General features: G+C 41.4%; 1 protein-coding gene across 1 annotated transcript; it reads left to right on the plus strand.

Annotated features, from left to right (window-relative positions):
* The first annotated feature begins 6,759 nt into the window (after positions 1–6,759).
* On the plus strand, positions 6,760–12,314 carry LOC135072856 (syntaxin-1A-like). Its single transcript, XM_063966895.1, has 8 exons — positions 6,760–6,764; positions 7,165–7,309; positions 7,969–8,067; positions 9,422–9,515; positions 9,907–10,158; positions 11,071–11,144; positions 11,855–12,103; positions 12,189–12,314. The coding sequence occupies exons 1-8, from the start codon at positions 6,760–6,762 to the stop codon at positions 12,258–12,260; spliced, it is 990 nt and encodes a 329-aa protein (XP_063822965.1). The 3' UTR covers positions 12,261–12,314.
* The last annotated feature ends 3,591 nt before the right edge of the window (positions 12,315–15,905 follow it).

Here is a 15,905-nt window from a genome sequence, read left to right on the forward strand (position 1 = left end):
ATGTCTCTATAAAAGATAAATAAAACTAAGTAATATTAACATATGAGCCAGTACAGTCAGCATCAAATAGGGCTATTCGTAACACCCAAATCGTTAAAAAGTTTCTCAACCCGTCTTCTATGGTTGTGTTGTCAATTTTTGGCCGCTTTGGGTGTCACGAACTATTTGACGCCAACGTTACGTGATGTGATGGGAAAAACTCAAAAACTTAGAACCTATCCTGCGATCCTATGCAAATGTTAAAAGACCTCCCTGTCTGTGATCATGTACCGGTAGCCCGTATTACGAAACGCGCTCAAAATTCGATTTAATCTCAAACGAAGTAACTTATGTCCTACGTCTATGATTGGTGGCATTCCAATAGAAGTAAATCAATCACAGTGTGGATTCATGAGTGTCGTTTCGCAGTCTTTTGCCCGTTCTGCCGTAGGCCCGTAGCGCCCGTAGTATCTCGGTTTATTCCACTATATCTCTATGACTATGTTCGTTCACTTGGGCGAAGAGAGTGGAATTTTTAGTGTTCTCCTAGGTATCACCTCTGAACCATTTCATCCAGGTTCATTTTGCAGGTGAATTGATGTGACGTGACATAAGCGGACGCCTTTGTTCACGTTGCCGTGTTGGAATTGAGTCATACAGGTGAAAGGCGACTTTTTTTTATAAATTTTGTGAATCTATAAATATTAAGCTGCCTGTTAATTTCATAGTTTATGCTTGCTTTATAAATAAAGTGAACAAAGGCCTCCGCATGATGGTGAAGACACAAAAACCCAGGGCACAGAATATCCCGGGTTCCAGGGTGAACATAGTGGAATAAGCCCGTGTTTATTGCTTAGTAGGTACTGCCATCTATCGTTCTATCAAAGTATAAATACAACCATAGATGAATAATATTATGGAAGGATAGGTTGCTAAACGTTCATACATTGGTACAAGCCTCGCGTAACAGAATCGCTAGATGGCGTTACTAGGCTCGGAAAAAATAAAATTGTCCAAATCGACAGATTAACATTTATTTTAGTGTTCTGACTTATCTTATACAGGGTGTTGATTAATAGTCCAGTCATTTAAGCTTAAATTATGTAAGAATCTCGGAATTCGAGATACCCAGCTGTAAGTCTGTAAATACTTGTATATTGACACCCTAAAAGTTGTCTCAAAACCTACATATGGTAGGGTGTAAGCAACTATTAAATTTTAAGGTCAAAGGTCACAAAAATCGTTTTTTTTGCGCTTTTTTTGGAAATATCTCATTTTCTATGGGTTTTTTGCTATTTGTATTTATTATCAATATTGTAGAATACAAAATTCTCTACAAATTTTGTTCAAAAAAATTTTTTATACGGTGAACCGTTTTCGAGATAGAGGGCGGCCGCTAGTCGTCGTCGTTTCAGCCGAAAGACGTCCACTGCTGGACAAAGGCCTCCCCCAAGGATTTCCACAAAGACCGGTCCTGCGCTGCTTGCATCCAGGTACTTCCCGCGACCTTCACGAGATCGTCGGTCCACCTAGTGGGAGGCCTGCCCACGCTACGTCTTCCAGCTCGTGGTCGCCACTCAAGAACTTTCCTGCCCCAGCGGCCATCAGCTCTTCGAGCTATGTGCCCCACCCACTGCCACTTGATTTTAGCGATTCTGCGGGCTATGTCAGTCACTCTGCCGCTAGTACTTATAATAAATCTGTAGAGAGGTCAATTCTATACATGAAATATATTTTCAAAATAACTATCAGGGGGTGATTAGTGATCGATACTGATGCCAAAAATGCAATCAGTAAAATTTTTGTCTGTCTGTCTGTCCGTCTGTATGTTCCTTATAGAAACAAAAACTGCTCGACGGATTTTAACGAAACTTGGTACAATTATTCTTCATACACCTGGGCAGGTTATAGTATACTTAGGAATTCCCACGGGAACAGGAATTAGCGGGAAAATCCTTTTGTATGAAAAATCTAAACGCTAAGCGGAAGTTAGACGCTTGAAATTTGGCATGTAGGTACCTTAGTAAACTTAAAGCTTATTTACAACAAGGAATTCCCGAAATTCCCACGGGAATTAAATGCATAGCAAATTTGTTTAGAGACCATTTTACTGTAAAGTCTCCGCTGGGACCACAACAGTCTGGATCTCGGTTTATTCAGCATGGTCGGGAGCCAAGTACACAAATCACGGCAAAGGGTGTCAGAGAAGTTATTAAATCAATGTCACGTGGAAAATCTCCTGGCCATGATGACCTTAGTGTTGAACATCTAAAATGCGCTGGACCTCATCTAGCTAGAGTACTGGCAATGCTGTTTAGTTTGTGCATAGGCCACTCGTATTTGCCCCCAGACATGATGAAGACCGTGGTGGTTCCAGTGGTGAAGTGTAAAACTGGTGACATAAGTGACAAAGGCAACTATCGACCTATCTCACTGGCAACCATTATATCTAAGGTGCTTGATGGTCTGCTTGGCACTCAACTTGATAAGTATATTAAACTGCATGACAATCAATTCGGTTTTAGGCCAGGATTGTCTACTGAAGCTGCCATTTTGAGTGTGAAGCAGACTGTGAAGTACTACACAGTTCGCAGTACGCCTGTATATGCCTGCTTCCTTGACCTGTCCAAAGCGTTTGACCTGGTTTCCTATGACATCCTATGGCAAAAACTTGACAAGCTGTCTATGTCACGTGACTTAGTGCATATTTTGAAATATTGGTACTTGAACCAGGTCAACGTGGTTCGGTGGGCCGGGGAATACTCGGATCCGTACAGGTTGGAGTGCGGGGTGAGGCAAGGAGGGTTGACCTCGCCGAAGCTCTTCAATCTTTACGTGAACGCCCTGATAGAGGAGCTCAGTAGTACGCATGTTGGCTGCCATATAGACGGTGTCTGTCTTAATAATATAAGTTATGCGGACGACATGGTGCTGCTGAGTGCTTCTGTCTGTGGATTGTCGAAACTCATTGCAATATGTGAAAGATACGCTGAAAGCCATGGTTTGATATACAACGCGAAGAAAAGTGAGTGTATGGTCTTTCATAGTAGAGGAAAATGTCCAGATAATATTCCATCTATAAAACTCAATGGTGCGCCTTTAAAAAAGGTAGAACAATTTAAATACCTTGGACATCTAGTGACCTCTGATTTGAAGGATGATGCGGATATTGAAAGGGAGCGCAGGGCACTGTCTGTGAGAGCAAATATGATTGCCCGTAGGTTTGCTCGCTGCTCAGTGGATGTTAAAATCACTCTCTTTAGAGCTTTCTGTACGTCCCTATACACGAGTAGTTTATGGATAAATTACACTAAGAAGCAGTACAGTGCCTTGCGTGTCCAGTTCAATAATGCCTTCAGGGTGCTGTTGGGGCTGTCTCGGTTCTGTAGCGCGTCCGGGATGTTTGCCGAATTCGGCGTAGATTGTTTTTACACAACGATGCGAAAAAGGTGCGCATCCCTGGTGCGCCGGACCTGGGGGAGCTCAAACAGTATCCTGAGGCTATTCTCTGAGCGTTTTGACTGTCAGTACATGAATCATTGTTGCATGATTCATGTGCTGCCTAATTTAAAATAACCATGACATTATTGAAATTATTATTGATATTAATGTAATTATGTAAATTGTAATGTTGGATATATTTTATTGATTTATTTAATTTTAAATTTGAATGTAAACTAACCTTAACTAATATGATCCCAATGTGATTGAAATAAATAATTATTTAATTTAATTTAATTTAATTAGCGGGAAAATCCTTTTGTATGAAAAATCTAAACCGCTTAAGTTGACCTGAAGTGATGCAGTGACCGCGCGCTCTCCGCCCTCTATCTCGAAAACGGTTCACAGTATAAAAAAAAAAAATTAAACAAAATTTGTAGAGAATTTAGTATTCTACAATATTGATAATAAATACAACTAGCAAAAACCCATAGGAAATGAGATATTTCTAAAAAAAGCGCAAAAAACCGATTTTTGTGACCGTTGACCTTGAAATTTTATAGTTGCTTACACCCTACCATATGTAGGTTTTGAGACAACTTTTAGGGTGTCAATATACACGTATTTACAGACTTACAGCTGGGTATCTCGAATTCCGAGGTGAACTTACTATAACGACTGGACTATAAGTAGCTTATACTGATCACGAATCAGTAAAAAAATTGACTTAAAAAAATTAAAACGAACTTTAACTTTAGTTAGTCAAAGAAAAATACCCATTTACTTAATTCTAGTCGTCACATCAAATGTGTTTTTAACTAGTCGGTAGATGGCACTTGTTACAGCACACTTCACCCAGTAAAGTAGCGCCATCTAAGTAACATTATAAGTCAGAGTAAAACACATGTGGAGTAAAAGGTACCGGCGCCGACGATAATAAGTTTTACGGAAGGCTTTTAAAAACCCAACACACTGAACTGTCCCACACCCGTGACATTGACAGGGTGGAGCCACCGTCAATACCAGTACCTCTAGTAGGAAAAACTTTCGAGTTCGTTTCGTTGCGTATTCAAAGTGACATCGAAAAATTTTGTATGAAAAATTAAACAGCGCCCCCTAGGGCGGCTATAATATAGGGGGCGCTGTTTAATTTTTCATACAAAATTTTTCGATGACACTTTGAATACGCAACGAAACGAACTCGAAAGTTTTTCGTACTAGAGGTACTGATCGCTGGTTTCGATTTTTGCCATGTTGGAAACCATACTCACATACATATAGTTGAACGATAGTGGCGCCACCCTGTCACTGAGTTTGGTGGGAGGACGATATCGCGGTCGAGCAGAAATACCTACTCGAAAACCACTCCGCGCTTCTCTGCAGTGTGCAACTTTGGCGTTAGAGGGAGCCACTAGTTTTAATGCCATCTAGCGGACAGCCTCTAAACTTATAATAGTTACGATATTTTTCATCAACTTATATACTTTCTAAGAACGATGAGCAGTGCTTAGTTTACAACCTAGATGGGGTAAAAATAACAATATTACAATGACAGGTAACTGTATGGAGGCGTGTCTGATAACCTGAACTGAAAAATTGTGATGAAATATCTATATTTAATGAACATACCTAGTTTGAATTGTTATTTTTATTTAAACTTCAGCCCGACATTGACTCTACATTAACATAAGGTTGGCTGGTAGATAATACAATAAGACAATCAATTCCGACAACTTCACAATAATGTTGTACTTGGTGAGCTTTTACATGTTTACTACACTATTTTATTTATGTGTTACTCGACTTTAAAGTTAGATATCTACTTATATTAGATGAACTAACGCCAAATGAATTTGAATGACGTCACCCATTTCCTTTCAGTCAATCTTTGTTACAAGTAGGAGTGTTATGCTTGTAAAACGTTGCCGCGTTGCCGGTAAATCTGTAAAATAATTTAAAATTGTTAGGAGTTTTAGAAAATCTTTGAATACCTACTTAACATCTCTTCATGTAACATCTTTTCGCACAACACAATTCCAAAAGACAACTGTACCTACCTACTACGAGTAGGTACTTACGCCCGTATTCACAAACGATGCTTATGTGAATGCAAATCGAACGCACAGTGTTGTATAGAGCTCTGTGATTGGTTCATGTGTCACCCTGTGCGTCCACTCCACGCGCACTGTAGAACCTCATAGTAATGTGTTAATACGGGCGTTTGGTAACGAGGGGTCAATTAATAACATTATTTTGATGAGGAAGTACTGAATTGAAAAATAAATGTAAACTCATAGTCCATGTATTGTGTTAACTAGAGTTCAGGCTAAAAATGTAGAGAATTTTGCGGTTCAGGTTCCTTATTTGCATACTGATTGCGTCATGTACACACAATATGACACATGAGGTACTAAGATACAAAGAAGATGTGCGCCGACACTTGCGGCGTGCAGTCGACGATGCAAACACAAGGCATCTGCTGTAATTGGGCTGATAAAGTGTGTCGGAGCGGAGGTGGAGGGCAGAGCGCGATACTGCACGTGTTTACTAAACAAGCGCGGCTATGCGCGCTAATTTAACTGTCTCTTAATTACTATACAAACATAATACCTGTTTCTCTTGTCTAAAAAAGCGGTGATAAAATCGGCGTTAATGTTTCGTGTGTGTAAATGATTAGTGTGGTTACCCCACTGTCATTGAACTAGTGTAACTAGTAAACTGTTAAAAAAAATGAAAAAGCTTATGCGGAATGAACTCGTAGTTTTCATCATTCTGTTGGATTCATGCAAGTCACTGACTTCTGTTTATTTCATGAAACTTAAGAAACAAATACTAGATATTCCTAAGTATTGTTAGGTGTCGCGTAAACACACATACTTCATTGCGCGAGGCCGCGATCTGACCCCTCGTGTGAACCCAAGTTCCTTGAATGACAACAGAACACGGTTCATTTACAATACATCACATAACTAGCAATCAATTACCTAACTAAACTATTAAAAAATATAGTTTGCGTAGAGCAAAGTTTTATTTTTAATTAAAAAGATATATTTTTGTAACATAATTGGATAATAGAAGTTTTACAATATTAATAGCCTTGTAAAATATTACTGAACCAACATTACAGTGACTAGGACGCCTCACAACGTTGAAGATCACTTGGCACCTGCCGCCTGCCCGCAACAAGACATTTAATTTTCCAGATGCGATAACGAGAAGCGCAAACAAATGACACACGCAGCAATCCGCGACGAACCAACAACAAGGATACAGGTTACTTGTCATCTGAGCCTAAAGTGAAATTAAGTCAGTATCGAATGCAAAATAATCCTAAGCATAATGGGGTAAGGGAGTGGGGAGTGCTCTACACTCTCTCTCGCTCTTTGACGATAAGCGGAAACAATATTAACATGTTGAATCACCTGTAAAACTTAGACCAAATCATGTTGCTCTGTAATATGTTTTCACACATGTTTATGTAAATACATAAATAAATATCTTTATCTTTTATCATTTTCTTTGTCTCCCGTATTTCAATGTCATCATTATTAATATTAAGGAAAAAATAATATTGTGCTGTCCGATAAATTCTGAGTGTTCTACTGGCGTGTTTATGAGTTCTGATTACGATCTACAGGAAAACTTGTGTTTTCCTGTAGATTGTATCATTTTCCATAATGTTTTCTTCGTAGGTGATATAGCTGCCCGGCAGAGCCAGCGAGCCTTGTGAAAGAGTAATCTCAGGTGCGAGCGGAGGATCGGCCGGCCGCGGCCCGCGTGCGCTATCAGCGCCGCTTATCAGTGCGCGATTAGATCCCGCCGCGCGCGCACCGCCATCGCGCCACGCCCGGCCATGAGGAGCAAGGACCGCCTCGGCGAGCTGCAGCAAGTGAGTGCCTCCTCGAGCCTCCGACGTCCTTCAGCTCTATCATCGCGTTTGTGTGGCTACATTTCAATGAAAATGGGATTACTCGAATTCTTCTGAAAATACGTGAAATTTAGCAAATTGTGTGTGTGTGTGTGCTATAAGGATCAGTGGTTTTTTTTAACTGTGAAAGGCGTTTGTTTAGTTATGTAACTGCATTTGTAGTGCAAAAATAATGTTGATATTATATTTAGTATACCTAAATCCATCCATACTTACGGTTACTCGAGTGCACAACGTGTGAGCGTGTTTAACCAAGTGTTTCGCAGTTTGCTCACCTTTGTCAGTGCAGGTGTGACCAGCAGTGCGATCAGCCACAGTAGATATTCTACTGTGGATCAGCTGACTGTCATAATAGAAGCCCAGTTGTTAAGTGTAATTAAATTTTGTTAGTTAAAGTTCAAAGCCAACGGCTGGTATGTAAATTACAGGAACCACATTCGTTTCAGATTTCAGATATGTAATCACACCGACCAATGTTCGAGGGCTGAAATGCTAGTCGTTTCAACTGAACTAAATAGTTATTGCTCTGAAGCCATTCTAATATTGACATAGTGAGTCCACACTTGCATTCGAAGGTACGTGATACGTTGGTGAAGTGGTTTGTGTTTTGTGTGCCGCAGCTGGCGAATGGCGGCGTGTACTGCGCCACGGTGGAGCCGGCGCCGCCCGCCGCCGCCGCCGCCGCCGCTGCCGCCGATGTTGACGACATGTTCCTGGAGGTACGTCGGTAGTCCACTTTTGACACCAAGTGGACTCCCTAAGTAATATTTAAGTTATCTATAGTTGAGTTATCCTGTGCAACTCATACTCCATACATCACACATCTCAAAAATGTCACTCATTACAAATGGATAATATAATAATATTTAGATTGTTTTATCTGGTGTAGGTATATTGCATCCACAATAGCCACAATATAACGTCTAGAATGATCCCGAAATTATAATGTCTACTCGAAGATAATTATTAGGCCAACGCCGACTACGAGTTTGGCCGTCTAGTCGACTAGCTGCCTGTACATCACAAGATTAAGGATGTTTCCTGGGCAAAAATGCAAGAGATTTAATTAGTCCGTCAGGTAACTTAATAAAAAATACTCGACACGTATTCAAACTAGTGAAAATTTAAAGAGATAAACCGCGCCAAAAGTCAAAAGAATAGGCCCGTGACGTCAATGAGTGCTTAAATGTGCAGCACTTTGTGACGTCGCGCGGAACTTCAACGCACCATAACTTTAAATTGTTTTGCTTTTTATCAAAAGTAAACGAGTTCCAAGACTTACGACAAAATATGAAATGTGATATTCCAATTTTCAAAAGTAGGTAAATGATGCAAGCTTGATATTTTGTTTATCTCAATTTTAGATATTATATCGTGTTTTTTATTACAAAATATATGTAGAACTAAGTAGAATGAATACTAACGCTTTTGTAGTTAATAGTTTTAATAATAATTAATGAATGTGCGCGCGCACTCACCGCGCGCGCTCGTTGCGCTGATTAGGACCATTAAAACTTATAACTAATGTCCGACATTCTAACACTGACCATACCCTTCATTGCGTTCATAGGACCAACTAAGTAGGACTAACCTTTTGTGTTTCCATAAATGAACATTTCCTTAAAAACCACTTTTTATAAAAAAAATATGACTGTAAAATATTGATAAAAGTTCACTATTATACTAAGAGTCAAGTTTTCCGCAGGTATGATGATTTTAACTATTTAAAAATCACCGTTTTCAACAAGTACGGCGTTTTTGGAAATATATTGGAATTTATTTCTGAAAGTTTCTACTTTTTTAAAACGTTGTAGGAAATTAAATTAGGATATAACACTGATAGGTAGGCGTTTTGAATAGGTTATACGTAGGCGCGCGGACACGATGACGCCATGCGGTTTTACTGCGCGTAGCCGCATATTATTCTATGATAATGTCATACTTCTATTGAGATTTATTACTTCATTATTTTACTAAAAGGCGAATGCGTTTAGTCAGTATCAATACAGTCATTCGTTCTACCGAATATTGCGTATGAGTAAAGGTAATGGCAATGCACCGTCTCGCTTGCAGGTGGAGCGCATGCGCGCGTGGGTGCACGAGCTCAACAGCAACACGCAGCTCGTGCGCCGCCTGCACGCCGACCCCACCTACCACACCAACCGCCGTGAGTACGCTGCTTCACTGCTGGCTGCTTTACAGGCGGCACTTCACAACATTTTCTTGTCTCGACTCGTCCAACCAATAAGGAGGACAAAGCTATCGTCAATCGTGATTGACTTCAAGTTGTTTTATTTGTCTGAATTATATTAGTACGGTGCAATGGTTACCGCAAGGTGGACCCACGACCTCATAAAAGTAGCAGGAAGGCGCTGAATGCAGGCCGCCACCAACCGGCCATTGTGGAAATTATTGGGGGAGGCCTATGTTCAGCAGTGGACGTCCTACGCCTGAAATGATAATGATGATATTTGTAGGAACATACTGAAATGCATTGGGAGAATTATTTTGCATTGTAAAAGATTTAAACACTACCTATATTGCCTTTACGTTTCCAGACTTACAAGACCAAATGGATTCCGTGATCACGCAGTCCAACGGCGTGGGTTTGAAAGTGTGCGGCGCGCTGCGGCAGTTCGAGGCGCGCGTGGCCGGCGCGGCGCACAGCAACGACGCGCGCGCGCGCATCGCGCGTCTGCAGTACGCCTGCACGCGCCGCCTCTACGCCGACGCGCTGCACGCGCACCACGCGGCGCTGCGCGCGCTGCGCGACTCCCAGCTGCTGCTGCTGCACGAGCAGATCAAACTCAGTGAAGTACTACTCCATGCTACCCCGCGCCGGCCTGCGGGCTCTCCGCATGCTCCCGCATATCAACCATTATTCAGTACTTCCTCCTTTATAGTAAAGACTGGTGTTTACATTCCACGTTAATGTTTGCTCCGCTTCTGCTCTTCTTCTTCTGGCGATATGATTCTGTGATACCGACTTTGATTCATAATCGTGAAAATAAAGTGGGAGTGGGAGGACAAACTATTGGATTTTGACCTGAATACGAGTAGATCTAAGGAGTAGTAGAGTTCGGATAAGATCCGAATCGAGTTTATTTAGGTCACCGGATGAGATTACTGGCATCATACAGTCGTCAGTTCACTCGCGGTCACAGCACAAGGCCACGGCGCGTTGGTAGAGTCATCGCCCTAGCGTTCCTAGATCGCTCGGACGTGTTAATGGGCTGACGCGGAGAGGGTTCAGCGCAAGCTTCCCGCGGAGTACAGCGGCGGAGTCAACGTCCGAGCCGCGCGAGGTGAACGCCCACGCGCGTGCTAGTGCCGCGATGCCGCCGCCTCGATGCCGCCTCGAAGCCGCCGCGGTGCCGCTGCTCATCCGTGACGGTCGAGGCTTGGCCTGCTGATTTCTCTTGATTAACCTCAACTATAAAAATATAATTTCTGCAAAACCTTACTTACTTAACAAAATATGTAATATTTATAGACCTGATAATAACCTGTTAGTTAACCTACTGCATGAAATTCGATTTTTTTATAGCATAGATAAAAATGTGTCGTTATCGTCAATCAAAGAGAGGGTTTATCAAAAGCCGTACCCTCTTGTATTATTTGACTTTGCTACATACAAGCAAGTAATGTTGTTACAGACGATTACCTACACCTACTTGCCTAAACAGTTCGTTTTTACTTACGTGTTTGTATACTTATTTCAGCTAACATGACGATATCGGACGAAGAGTGCGAGAGCCTTCTGGACTCCAATAACATTTCGCTGTTCGTCGACAACGTGAGTCCCTCCCTCCATTGCGCTGGTTCACTCGAACCAAGATTACCGAATACAATGTGATCATTTAGCTCGAGTCCCGTCCCAAACTGGCCATTTCCGCACCTTTCTAGGTCAATGTTCATATCGAATGCATTTATCTTTTTCGCTGGTAATCATTTTTATTAACACGCATTAGCGGTTAACTCGTTAAGTGGACCGTTCCAAACAACGCTATCGCGTTCACGTCGGGTGGGACCCGAGAGAATGCGTTGGGTTTGATACTAATGAGTTCCTATGACCTGTCACTTTTTTCATAAAACCGCGGCTGCAGCCCGTGCAGCCTGTAGTCCTGCATTAAGCGTGTGTAGTTATTGCAATTTACCTTACCATAGTAAATTCACGAAGGCGAGTGAGCTTTACGAGGAGATAGCCGATAGTGGGGATTGTCGTTTCGTTTTGAAGTCTGTTTTAGAAATAAGATACTAACATAGCCTAAGTTTTTTACTAACATTATGGATCCCTGTTATCCGAAATAAATACTTTTTATTTTATTTATTTATTATTTATTTACACGTGTGGTGGCTCGCTATTGTTCGTTTTTTAAAACTCAAAAGTTTTGATAGACTTACACTATCGTTCGTTATGTGCATGTCCACGTACACACATAAGTGAAAGCTCAGTCGCCTTCATGAGTCGCGAGAACTATACGAGGTGGTAACGTTGTGTTGCAGGTGAAGGCGGAGACGGCGGAGGCGCGGCGCGCGCTGCGCGACGTGGAGGCGCGCCACGAGGAGCTGGCGCGCGTGGAGGCCGCGCTGGCCGGCCTGCGCGACCTGTTCCTGCAGCTGGCGCACCTCGTGGCCGCGCAGCAGGACCAGATCGACAGCGTGGAGTACTACGCGCTGCAGGCCACCGGACACGTGGAGCTGGGCGGCCGCGAGCTGCTCAAGGGCACCGTCAGCCACGCCCGGGCCAAGAAGGTACGCGGGGTCTGATATATCGTCATTGTCGAACGATCTACTAAAACTATTAGAGAAACTCATTTTGTTCTCAACGTGTTTTCAGAAAAAGCTCGGCTTGGTGATCTGCATGGTGACGGGGATAGCGATAGTGCTCCTGGTGCTGATCGCCACGTGACCGCCGCAGGACCGCGCCGCGATCGCCCGCGCGACAAACGAACTAGTCAATACTGTACTATGTTACATACGAGTCACAGTCATCGTCACATTTAATTTAAGCTATATTAATTAATATGAACTGAACAATTTGAAATAACATGCAAGTACGACCTAATTATGGCCGACTTATAAATATTGCTGACGTACTCAGTATCCAATGCCGTAACTAGGGCGGTGCCAGCGGAGACCCTGGAGGGGCGCAGAAATGACCAGACCAGTATCTAGTTTTGTTTCATGCACGCTCCGCACCCCCCCCCCCCCCCCGTAGAAGGTTACTTTTTATTCAAAAAGGTTACATTTTTTTATATTTCTCGCACCAGGCGCATAAAAGGCTAGTTACGGCACTGTCAGTATCCAGAAATAGACCGCTTCAACGACAGTGATTAGCATAGGTAGGTTATGTGTATCATAGCAGGATGGAGCCAGGATAAGTAAGTAAATGACATTATTAATCTGTGTTTTCGAATCCCATTAGAATTGTTATCATTAGATAACTCGCTAAACATCAGTGTGCATGAGTTTACGTTAAGTGTACTCGCTCGCTAGCTATCGCTAGCGAAAAAATCGTCAAAAAAATCCAGATTTCAGTTCTTGAAAGTAGCCGGTAAGGGCGCTGTACAATCTTCTATAGGAATGAATTTTTTTTACGCAGTTACGCACACCCAATGTAAACTCATGGTGAGCACACTGATGCGATGACAGTGACATACCCACCTGCCTTCTTCTACATTAGTCATTAGTGTGACCCTGTATAAAGTGCAGCCAAGATTTTTAGTACAACCTGTGCAACCCTGGAAGAGAGTGAAACTACATCATAAATTATCGACGAAAACATAAGTTACTTAGATTTTTTTGTTACAATTTTTTTTTTAAATATACTCAACATCAAATAAATCGCACCTTCCGCGACGCGAACTTTAAAGATTTTCTTCTGACACAATCATGGTACCCCAACAATATTGGTATTATTTGAAAGCCCAATAAATATCCTTAAAGAAAAATACATTCAATTTCTTAATAAATGATTAACATATACCATAAATGTGACTTGAAAAAAGACCTCACTTTGGGCTCACCTCTGGGATTAATTAGACCAATTTTTATGGTAATAAAACCAAATAATGATCTCACGTGTCCTCTTTAACCGATGGATAGCGATTAATCCCAACTTAACAGTTTTATAGCCATAAAAGTTGGCTCAAGCGTAACTACCTATTTTTTGAAGAAGTGACTCTGGATCCTTCTTAAGACACATTTTTGGGGTAAAAACCTTTCCTATAATGAAATCAAGTTTAGAACTAGGCTTTTAAGTAGTGCCAATATTGGTGGGAAGTGGGGATGCATACGTTTAAAAGTGCTTGTCGCGGGAGGTGCGATTTATTTGACGACGAGTGTATTATTACATCAGTTATTTTATTATTAGTTTCTATGGACTCCATGTACATAGTAGTCAACTTTAAAAATGTGTACCCAGCATGTTAAGACCAGTGATATGCAGATGTCTGAAATATAAATCGCAAAGATCAGAAATAATAACCCGGCATTGTTGGCAGCGCCCTCCTGCAAATGACATTAAAATTAATTTCAGTGTTTTCCAACGTGGCAAAAATCGGAATCGGCAATTTGGTATTGACGGTGGCGCCCCCTGTCAATGACACGGGTGGGACGGTTCAGTTGGTTCAGTATAGTTCATTTTTTGTCATATATTTTATCATCAACACAAAGTATTTGACATAATTTTGGTTTTTATTTTATTTTATAAGTAGGTACTTTTTAGAACCTACTTTTTTAGGAATCTATTATTTTGTAGGTATATGGAGTCCATAGAAATTGGAACAATTTTTGTAATAAAGATTTGTGTTTTTTGCATTTTTTTTTGTCGATAAGTTATGATGTAGTTTCACCCCCTTTCGGGTTGCATTTTATGCAAAGCCACACCGTATGAAATTCTAGCCACTCGGGCTTTACCAAAATTAACATGTCCTTAATGTAAGATGTTCATGGATAAAACTTAAAAAATGCACAATTATTGTAAATATTTTCAATTAATTTATAATATAAAGTTATCAATAAACTTTGTAAGAAAAATTGTTTCATTCATCACTTCCCTGATAAAACTATGCAAGTATTGGTATAAAGAACATTACATACAAATAACTCTTCATAAATAATAATAATATAATAATAATTGGCAGCTTTGTGGCGAGCTGTTGGTGAGTAGCGACACCACGGGGCCAGTTGTTAATCCGAGTGCTCCCGAGAGTCGGTCAAGACCCTCGTCTTCGGCTTGCCGAAGTGGAAACCGAGAGGGTCTGCAGGACTTTCAACTCTGGCTTGCCTTAACCGGCCGGCCAGAGTGGAGTCGCTAGAGCTATATGCTCCAGGGGTGGAAGTGTTAAAGGGCATAACGCCGCGAGTAACCTCGGAGAAAGCGCAGCACACCTCTCTACACCCCTGAGCTGTCAGACGCCAATGTTGCCCCTCAGTCCGGTCTATACGACCCATGACGCCAGGGGGGGCCCATTTAGTCGCTGGCTAGTCACCGCCTGCCATTTTTTCAGTCAGAGACTATGAACCAGGCAGGTGTCCCGTAGTCTCCATCCATAGCCCAGTAACCAGTCCCTCCATCCTTCATCCATAACCCTAGTCCATTCTTCAATAACTGCAATAGCCCCTGTGCACAGGCTGGGGATGGTCACTGGCTACATCCTATGATATAGTCAGAGACTAGATCCAGCATGTGCACCACTTTCACTTTTGTCGATTATTTTGCGCTTAAAACGGCCTCTACGTGTTGGATCTGTATCCCCACGCAAGCCTTATAAAGGACCGGGCCACTTTTGACCCGTGAGCTCCAAAGCGTACAAACATAATAATAATAATAATAAATCTTTATTTCATTACCAGCGGTTTGCTTATAATAATAGTGATCGATGCCTCCTTTTAAGCTTAAAGAAGCCTGTGCCAGGAGACATCGCTCTTCCTTGGAATATTATGTGTGCGTAAATACAATTAAATAGGTACTTATACAAAAATAAAAGTAAGCACTAATACTACATAACATCAACTAGGTATACTAAGTATCATAATATCTGTAGTAACAAAGTAAGGGGGATGGCGCGCGCGGAGTGAGTGAGTGTATGTGTGAGTGAGTGTGTGTGTGTGTGTGTGTGTGTGTGTGTGTGTGTGTGTGTGTGTGTGTGTGTGTGTGTGTGTGTGTGTGTGTGTGTGTGTGTGTGTGAATGTGTACATGTGTGTTTTATTTTTATTTATTTTTTAATAGTTTAGCTTAAGATTGACTCAATGTCGTCATAAGATTTTGGCTTCAGCCATTTCATTAAAAGTTTCTTGCACTCGAAGTAATTTTTGTCATAAATATTAATCTCCTTATTAAGTAAATTATAGAGATGCACAGAACGCCTATCATATTGCTTTTTTGCAAAGAAGGTTTTAAATCTAGGAGCATGTGCAACAATATCTTTCCTCCTCCTATTGGTGAAGTCAGGGTTATAAGGCATGGATTTGTGCTTTCTCAAAACTGTGTGAAGCACATACAACTTCCTAACTGAAAGAAGGCCACTAATTTGATAAAGAATTTGTGTTG

This window comes from Ostrinia nubilalis, chromosome 6, assembly GCF_963855985.1.
Source record: "Ostrinia nubilalis chromosome 6, ilOstNubi1.1, whole genome shotgun sequence".
Lineage (NCBI taxonomy): Eukaryota > Metazoa > Arthropoda > Insecta > Lepidoptera > Crambidae > Ostrinia > Ostrinia nubilalis.